Source organism: Camelus bactrianus, chromosome 2 (genome assembly GCF_048773025.1).
Source record: "Camelus bactrianus isolate YW-2024 breed Bactrian camel chromosome 2, ASM4877302v1, whole genome shotgun sequence".
NCBI classification, from domain to species: Eukaryota; Metazoa; Chordata; class Mammalia; order Artiodactyla; family Camelidae; genus Camelus; species Camelus bactrianus.
The window spans coordinates 37,537,769-37,547,804 of NC_133540.1; the positions used below are offsets into that span (position 1 = coordinate 37,537,769).

General features: G+C 34.9%; 1 protein-coding gene across 16 annotated transcripts in view; it reads left to right on the forward strand.

Moving 5' to 3' along the window:
• Nucleotides 1–9,264, forward strand: part of ELF2 (E74 like ETS transcription factor 2) — an 82,913-nt gene extending 73,649 nt beyond the window's left edge. For 8 of the 16 annotated variants that reach the window (XM_074378387.1, XM_074378376.1, XM_074378454.1 and 5 more), the window contains 6 exons: nt 72–245; nt 2,452–2,490; nt 2,849–2,935; nt 5,537–5,729; nt 6,784–7,134; nt 7,541–9,264. In XM_074378387.1, coding sequence (XP_074234488.1) covers nt 72–245; nt 2,452–2,490; nt 2,849–2,935; nt 5,537–5,729; nt 6,784–7,134; nt 7,541–8,168 — 1,472 coding nt within the window. In that variant the 3' untranslated portion in view covers nt 8,169–9,264. The remainder of the gene's footprint in view (nt 1–71; nt 246–2,451; nt 2,491–2,848; nt 2,936–5,536; nt 5,730–6,783; nt 7,135–7,540) is intronic. The other 8 variants (XM_074378405.1, XM_074378469.1, XM_045516432.2 and 5 more) reach the window with 3 other exon arrangements.
• Nucleotides 9,265–10,036: the final 772 nt, after the last annotated feature.

Sequence of the window (10,036 nt, forward strand, 5' to 3'; positions counted from 1 at the left end):
ATATTGAATTGTCCATATTAAGAAGCATTGATGGGGGTGGGAAGTTTTAATTTTTCAACTTTTTTTTATAGTGGAAGTGTTTGTCCCTCCTTGTGTATCAACTCCAGAATTTATCCATGCTGCTATGAGGCCAGATGTCATTACAGAAACTGTAGTGGAGGTGTCAACTGAAGAATCTGAACCAATGGATACCTCTCCTATTCCTACATCACCAGATAGCCATGAACCAATGAAAAAGAAAAAAGGTAGAGTGTATTTTAAATTTTTGGAAAATTAGGTGAAATTTTTCCTGGTATCTTTTTCCTCATCATGGAACATAGGAAATACATGCTGTAGATTTATGATTGATTTTATCTTAACTAGATATTCTAAAAAAATGAACAAACTGAGATTTTAGTTTTGTCTTTTAGCCTTTTAATGTGTCATACTGTTTAAAGGAGTTAGTATTTGAGCCCTAAAAGTAGTTGCCTGAAATGAGATTATAGCAGGTTTTCGAAACACAAAAGGAAAATCAGAGATTCACTGCACCTTTTTCTACTTTCTGATCCTTTTAAGTACTTGGTTACTTAAAAATATTATTCTTTATTTTCTCTATTTTTCATAACTTATCTTCCTACACATTGTGGGCATTAAAATAAGAGGCCCAATTTTGTTCCCCGTAACTTCTGCCTTAAAACACCAAGATTGCAGATGAGGACTTCTAAGTGGAATGAATTCACCATTGGGTAAAGAGTATTTCCACTTACTATTTCACTTCTGCTGAAACTTCTGCTCACTTGATCCTAATGGGTGAGGCCCAAGGCTCCAGCCCATCTTCAGCATCCTGAGAAGATAGGCAATGTGGGTCCTTTTCCTGTTTGAATCAAAGGTAAAACTTGAAAGAAATTAAATCCTGTATAGATGGACACTCATCTAATTCCATTTCCTTCCCTATCTGTTTCTTCACATTTTAGAATGGGGGGAAAAAATTAAAGGCAAAAATAAGGGAAAACTTGTGTTTGGAAACAATGGTATTTTCTTTCATTTATTAGCAGTGTTTCAGATTGGTCTGTGCTCATTGCTGTGAGGGATACAATGAAGAATAAGAGTGCCTTCCCTCTTGTAGTATAGATTATATGTATTTGAGAAAGGCATCAATGAGAGAATTTAGAAGGAAGCATTACTTCTTGCTGTAAAAATTTAAAAATAAAAGGCATACACTGCCCACTGTAGCCTTTGGCTGGTTGTATCTTATAGGAACTATTCAAAATAAGAAATTTTTAGATTTAAATGATGAGGGAAAAGCCTGTGAACAGCTGAGATCATTTAGGGAACCAAGACCTCTAGATAACCAAGTTGATCTGCCTGTGTGGTGATATGATATAAACCTGGAAATGATTTGCCAATTAATACTAATCTTATATGTTTGAAAATAGATAGTCTGAATGAATGACCATTGAAAAATTACATATAACACTATTAATTATTTATTTGTGGTTAAGTACATTTGGGACATAGAAAGTTAGGTAGGTTATTTTTTAATTGTAGAACCTTTTTAAAAATTTCTACAGCTTTTAATATACTAATGTGCTTTGTGAATCTCCAAGAGAAGATAGCATGCTGTGTACTAAAAGTTAATTTGACTATAGAGCCCTTTTTCCTACTGATGAATAACCTATTTCTCAAGGAATATGATTTGGGAAATGCTGCTTTATAAGAAAATTAGCCTTTTGGGGCTAACCTTCCCATTAAGGAAGTTGGGCTTTTGTGCTTGAATTTAGGAGACAGTAAAGATATTAGTCTTCCTACTGACTGATTCATACATATAAATACTATTTAAATTGATAAATTAGCTCTATGTCAATAAGGAGACCAGTGAACTTTCTATTTTAGTTTTTGCCAAAGCATACTTCTTATTGATTAGAATTAACCATAGTGAAATCCTAGAATATAATAGCTATCTGTGCTTTTTGAAATATAAATTAAGGCACTTTAATTTAGCTTAAGATAATCATTGCTAATGAAGAGTAAAGACATCAGAAATCCCAGCTGTATGACAATCACCAAATCAGTAATAATATATTTAATCTGAAAATATGAAATACTTGAATATTCCCAGTCTCTTTTTTTTTTTGAGGCTTCCCCTCACCTGCTAGCATTCATCCATCAGTGCTAAGGATTGAATACAGTGTATTTCGGATTTATGCCTTCTTTACTACAGAGAAGCATAGCTCTTGCTTTTTTTGTTCATTGTGGATGCTAGTCTGTCTGAGAGCCTTATGGCAGAGGTGAGGAGAAACAAACGGAAGGGCACATTTATTAGATGTATGAAGTAATTACCTGGAAGAATTGTTTACTCTTATAATGTACCTGCACATTGAGGTGAGGAAATTTATGCTTAAATCTGGTGAATTGATTGGCTCAGAGCAGTAGAGTATTTAAAATAATATTTTTTACTTTTCCTTATTTGAGCTCAAAGGGCTTCGCAGATTATCAGATCCTCTTCAATAGGTAGGTAAAGCTTTTTCTAACAATTCTTTAGAACAGAAAACAAAAAACCTTGTACTACAATTTGTTTTCATTGCTACATTATTGGGAAAGAGGTTAGCAAATTGAGGCTCTCACCACCTAAATACAGGTCAGTAATACCTGACTTGCCGTATCGAGATTACTACCAACTAACTCATGTAATCTAAAATTGCTGAAGTGCTTTTAATGCTCCTTTTAAAAGCAACTTTTGTATATACTGAGTATATTAATCTATAAATTAATGTCTAGTTTCATGAGTAATATGCTATCAAAGCCTGCTATCATGCTTCTTTTATTTTTCCTATTTTCAATGTATGGTTTCAATATCTTATATTTTCAGTTGGCCGTAAACCAAAGACCCAGCAATCACCAATTTCCAATGGGTCTCCTGAGTTAGGTATAAAGAAGAAACCCAGAGAAGGAAAAGGTAATTTGGGGAGGCTGTTTTAGAGGTGTGATTTTTTTTTTTTTTTCTGTCAGGTGACATTTTTGCTTTTGTAGGAAAACCATTTCTAGTACATGCACAGGTGAGAGTACTGTCTGTGGTAGTGATTCTTAATCAGGACTGTATCAGCATCATGTGAGGAGCTTTTTCAGACTGTGCCCAGCCCCTACCCCACTGAGATTCTAAACTATGAGGAGTGGAGGAGGGCAGGCGTTTGAATTTGGAAAAGGTCCTAAGTGCAATCTGATGCACACCTGTATTAAAAGCCATTGTTCCAGAGGATGTGTGTATGTATAATAGTTCTCATCCTCATGTAGAGTCGCTTAGAATTTTAAAAGGTTTACAAAACTAAGACTTTCTGATACAAAATTTCTTAACTGATAAAACAATGCAGTATTTCAGTACAAGGTGAATTTAATTTTCCAGTCAACAAAATTTCAGTCATGTCAGTAAGGATATCTGAACAAAATTTACTATATTTGCTTTAGAATTTGCATGTTCTCACTAAAAAGTAGCAATAATCCTCTTATGTTTTCTGCTCTCTTAATAAGTTGATTTTAAGTGATTTTAATAAAGGTTTTAGATGTGTTCTGATAACCAAAAAGTCATCATTTCCATGAATATTTCCAATATGAAGTTGGATACATTTTAGATTAATATTTTCAAATTTATTCCATATTCAGGTCTGATATATCTCATTTTAAATAATTAAAGCAAAAAATAAGTCTCTAGTAAAAAAATTAAACCTAGTAACCCTACCAAGAAATATAGTTAGACAAAAAAAAAATCGAGTAACAGTAAACTCTTATTTACTCAGGAATTGTTTATTCAAATAATTTGGGACACATTTAGGATAACTTTTATTTCCTTGTGTGTCTTTCATTGTCTTGCATTTCTGACACCTTAGATTTTATCTTCTAATTTATATGGAAAACTTTGAAACTTACATAATAGTACTAAATATTAGGAAATTAAACTGTAAATATACAATTATTATTGTTTTTAAAATTATTCCTATCATCAATGGTATCTCTTATATACAGACTTTAACATTGGAAAAAAATTTTGTGACAACCTATTTTTACCAATCAAAATCACCTTTCATTAAATTTTCAATTGTGTATTAAACTTGAGACAAAATTTTTTTTTTTTTTTTACTGGAGGTACTGGAGATGGAACCCAGGACCTCATGCATGATAAGCATGGGCTCCATCACTGAGCTATACCCTCCCCCCGAGGCAAATTGTTGTAATATGAAGATTAAAGTTATTATAGTCACACTGGGATTAAAAATCCTGCCACTGTTTCCTCTTCTGCAATTATGATCATAATGTCTTCATAGACTTAATGAACTACTTTGTCTGATGAAGAAGGCTTCGCTTTCTGAATTCTGTTTTACTTAAAACCAGAAATTGAATTATTAATTTTAACTTGGGAATGGGACTGGGGTGAAGCATTTAATGATAACTTGAGGAATGCTGATGAGTCTCATTAATTCAGCAGACACAGAAGCATTCAAATCCCTACAGTGTACAAGGCACGGTCTGTTTTGTACAAAAATTTCTTCCAGAATAAGTTCTCTGCTCACTTTTACCCTGTCCAGTTTATAGGGCCTGATAATCTCCAGGTCATAAACAAAATAATAATGCCCTAGCTGCACAGCTTGATGTAGTTGTAGTTGAAAATTATGCATGGTTTAATAGTGAGAGTTTGTAGGTATTGATGCTGATATACTTGGGCTTCAGAAATAAAAGTGTAACAATGTAAAGTTGGAGGTTAATCTTTTTAGGTCAGGAGATGCACACTTGGGTGCAACTGTGGGTTAATAGATTTATTGAATTTTGAGGGAAATCTAGTATGAAAATGAAATGCTGGAGGAAGAACGTCAGCATTTCAATTGAGTAGCAGGAGTGGCTTGATTTGGAAGCCCTGTCACCCTCAGGGCTCTTCTCAAGTAGCCTGTGACTTGGAGCTGGATGTGAGGATAGTTAAGGGGCAGTGCATCTATCCTGTCTCCCTAGGAGATGGCCTGGTGGCTCAGTGGAGGCATATGTATTGTAATCTTCTCAGGACTCTCTTCTTTTCTTTCATCAATTTAAGAACCTTTGCACCTAGAGGTTTATGAATGGAATGAGAGAAAAACAGCAGCCTGAAAAGCCTGATCTACTCTTCTGTCTCCTCCCTTCCCCTCCTGAAGAAAAGCGATGCTCTTATTTTGCCTACCCGGATTCCCTCCTTTTCTTCTATGCAAATCTTAGCCATCTTCTGACTTAATGATCCTCCTTACCAATCCACCTTATTTTCACCCCTGAAATCCCAGATATTATTTTCTGTCATTCATCTGGAACATAATTATGCATGGTCTTGTGATACAGCTTATAGTTTCAACTGTTACTTATTTCTTGTATTGTTATTTACTGGACAATTTCAAATGAGTGCTGATAGAGTCAAGTATTTAATGATAGACTCTCAGTACATTTGTGCTTTACCAGTAGTAAATGATTTTTTTATCCAGCGTAAGAAAATATTTGCTTTTAATTATGCTGATGAATTTTTAATCAGTGTCTATCACTGTTTTCAAAGGAAACACAACCTATTTGTGGGAGTTTCTGTTAGATCTACTTCAAGATAAAAATACTTGTCCCCGGTATATTAAGTGGACTCAGAGAGAAAAAGGCATATTCAAGCTTGTGGATTCAAAGGCTGTCTCTAAGCTCTGGGGGAAGCATAAGAACAAGCCAGACATGAACTATGAAACTATGGGACGAGCTCTGAGGTAAGAACATTGTCTATTAACTGTTTTAAAGAGAAGCTCTAAAAATCCCTTACTTACAACTTTTATTTTGGGGGGATTTTCTGTAGGAGCTTTTTGGATTTGGAGGCTGTTGGGGAGAGAGGACTTTGGTCTGATGTCTAAAATTTCAACACTTTTGGAAAGTCCCATTTTTGTAGAAAATGTGCATCTTTAAGAAAATTATACCCAAATAAACTACAGTTTCCAAATTGTGAATTTGCTCTTTAGTTCCTGCAAATTTGTTACAATGGATTTACCTTGATATGAAAATTTGTCCTCAGTTGTCAGTTTGAGAAACTATATAACTTTGTAATGTACATGGCTTCTTCTAATTAAGGGTATTTGTAAATGACCCACAAATTCATTTCTACTAAGCACAACTTAGGTAATTTTTCCACGTAATACCAGATTGTTTTTCTGACGTATGTAAATCAGAACTGAACTTTCACCAGTGTCTGTAAAATATAGTTGTTCCCTCAGTATCTGAGGGGGATTGATTCCAGGACACCCACGGATACCAAAATCCATGGATGTTCAAATCCCTTATATGAAGTATTTGCTTTTGACCCACTTACATCCCCATATACTTTAAGTCATCTCTAGATTACATGTAATACCTAACACAAGGTAAATGCCATTTAGAGTGGCCAGCACATGGCGAATTCAAGTTTTGCTATTTGGAACTTCTCTGGAATCTTTTCCCAAGTATTTTCAATCCACAGTTGGTAAATCCATGGATGTGGAAGCTGTGGATATGGAGGGCCAACTCTACAGTAAAATAATTCTGTATTTAGGTTAAATTATTTCCTTTAAGGAAAAAAATGAGCTTTTAGCTACATTACAGATCTCAAAGTTATAGGACTTACGGCACCAGGTTCCAATTTCAGCCTTTTGAACAATCCAGGCAGTAAGAGCTCTTCCGTGTCTCTTTTTGGAATAAGTGAATGTTTCTGTTAATATCCATTCTACATGGTGTTTTTTGTTTTGAGGGGACAAATGTAATATACTTGATTTATTTAGTACTTTTTCCTTACAGATATTATTACCAAAGGGGTATTCTTGCAAAGGTTGAAGGACAGAGGCTTGTATATCAGTTCAAGGATATGCCCAAAAACATAGTGGTCATAGATGATGACAAAACTGAAACCTGTAACGAAGATTTAGCATCAGCTACTGATGAAAAATCATTAGAACGAGTATCACTGTCTGCTGAAAGTCTTTTGAAGGCAGCCACTTCTGTTCGTGGTGGGAAAAACTCGTCTCCTCTAAACTGCTCCAGAGCAGAGAAGGGAGTAGCTAGAGTTGTGAACATCACTTCCCCTGGTCATGATGCTTCGTCCAGGTCTCCTCCTACTACCGCATCTGTATCAGCAACTGCAGCTCCAAGGTAGGTGAGGGGGAAACCATTAGTTGTATTTAATTTTTAGAGATCTCCTTGGCAGAAGTGATCTGTTCCCCTTTTAATATTTGCATTCTAAGAACCTGCTGGTGTCAAAACTTTGAAAAGTGCTTGATGTTTTAAATGTATTTTGTTGTTGTTGTTGTTAAAGTAGACGTCTCATATGACCTGAATTGGTTTTTACGGTTTTATAGATGGAAATAAATGTAGGCGTTAGTTTTTAAAACATACTCATTTCATGGTATTTTATAAACTTCAGGGATTTTTGGTACATCTGTAAAATTTGGGAGCACTAGTTTTATACATTTGGATTTGCATTCATCTTTTTGCTCAAGAGACCTGTTTTATAATTTAGCATTGAATATAATCAACTTTATTTTTTTTAATCTACTAGGACAGTTCGTGTGGCAATGCAAGTACCTGTTGTGATGACATCATTGGGTCAGAAAATCTCAACCGTGGCAGTTCAGTCAGTTAATGCAGGTGCACCGTTAATAACCAGCACTAGCCCAACAACAGCAACCTCTCCAAAGGTAGTTATTCAGACAATCCCTACTGTGATGCCAGCCTCTACTGAAAATGGAGACAAAATCACCATGCAGCCTGCCAAAATTATTACCATCCCAGCTACACAACTTGCACAGTGTCAACTGCAGACAAAGTCAAATCTGACTGGATCAGGGAGCATTAACATTGTTGGAACCCCACTGGCTGTGAGAGCACTTACCCCTGTTTCAATAGCCCATGGTACACCTGTAATGAGACTATCAGTGCCTACTCAACAGGCATCTGGCCAGACTCCTCCCCGAGTTATCAGTGCGGTCATAAAGGGGCCAGAGGTTAAATCAGAAGCAGTGGCAAAAAAGCAGGAACATGATGTGAAAACTTTGCAGCTGGTACAAGAAGAAAAACCGGCAGATGGAAATAAGACGGTGACCCATGTGGTGGTTGTCAGTGCGCCTTCAGCTATTGCCCTTCCTGTAACTATGAAAACAGAAGGACTGGTAACATGTGAGAAATAAAATAGCTCTCCCATGGGCTGTAGAATGTTGGTGATACTAACATAAATATTTGCAAGGATGTCATCAAGAGAAGTCAAAAGACTTTAAAACATTTTTATTGCATATAAGAAAACAATCAAACTTACTGGAAATAAATTACCTATCCCATGTTTCAGTGGGAAATGAACTACATATTGAGATGCTGACAGAAAACTGCCTCTTACAGTAGGAAACAACTGAACCCGTCAATAAAAAGGATTGAAAGGGACCAAGCAACTCACTACAATATCAAGTTACACTAAGACTTGGAACACTAACATTCTGTAAGAGGTTATATGGTTTTCAGTGGGGAGGGGTTGGGATGGGTGATCTCATTGTTACATATAGCAATTTTTGATGCATTTTATATGCATACCAGCAATTATTACTGTGTTCACACAGAACTCACTTAACTGGTGCTATGTGAAGACTGCTAATATAGGTATTTTAGAATGTGAATTGAAGAATGGATCCAAAAGCTTCAGAAAGAGGATAGCAAAAAAGATCTAGTGTGGGTTTTTTTTATATCATATAGCTTAAGCTGATTTAAAACAAAGGCCTTAGACTAATTTTTGGTTTTCTTTATTGAAATAAGCTAATGGCTTGTTTGTGTAAAGCTTTTTTTATTAAAAGAAAAATTTTAAAAATCTTGTACCTAGCACAGTATTGTTATAGAATTTACATGTAACATTTTATATGGTAGTTTAAGTCTGTCAGTTTCTTAATTGTGGACAAGTTAACAGTTGGCTCTGGCCTTTTGCTATAACATGCCTGTGTCACTCAGCCCTGGCATCTTGCAGACATATCAGTTTCATTTCTCCTGTCACTTGGAAGTTAAGACTCAGCATGAATTTTTGTCAGGTAGCTCTGATACCTGGAGTTCTCTTCCTTTCTCTTTTTTCTTTTCTTTTCTTTCTTTTTTTTTTTTTTAGTTGAAGTTTAAGAGGGAAAGTACCAGTGTTCAGATTTGAACTATAATAGTTTGTATATTCAACATTTGAAGTATATTCTATTTTGTTGTACTCTTGTTTCAAAGTGTATTCAAGTAGGTTTTCTGAAATATAGAAATGAAATTTTATCTTGTGTTTTGGTCTCTGGTGATATTTATAATATTCAAAAGCTAGTAGAGACACATTGTTTTAGTTAAGAAGTAATAGAAGTCCTATTTCTCCTTCCCAACTACTGCGTGAAGAAATTCTACTTGTTTTGTTCCGTTACAGTAATATTTGGCCAATGATCTGCATGTTTCTACTTCCTTTCTAATTACTGTCATGAACTTATAATGTTCTACTTACCGTATGAATTTACTATTTTAATGTTGGCCACAGTTAAACAATTTATATTTAAAATCAGACCTTCTGTTTCTCAATCACACTTTTTGAGGGTTAGAACAAATAATACTCTAGCCCTTTTACAAATTAGGAAGTGGAGCTACCAGAGAGATTACATGATTCCTAATTTCACACCAAACTAGGTCCTGTGATTCCACATCTTAATGCTCTTTCTACTACAAAGAAAAGTTGTCTATTTTTACATCTTTTAGAAATTCAAATAAACTGATACTTAATATTTTGTGGCCTTTAATTGTGCTTTTGATCAGATACTACTTAGGTTAGGTCAGTAGATTTTTATAACACCTCCCTTTGTAATCTTTTTTCCATAAACATACTTAATGGTACTTTTTAATAAATGCTCAAAAACTCACTTGATTCTCGTCCCATTTGGGGGTTAATCTCAAATTCTACCTCCTTTTAAAACATTTCTCAATTACTTCAGCTTTCAAAATCTGTATTGTATGCCTTGGCACTTTTTTGTGTTGTCTTTTTTGCAGTTTCATTTGTTTGGACAGT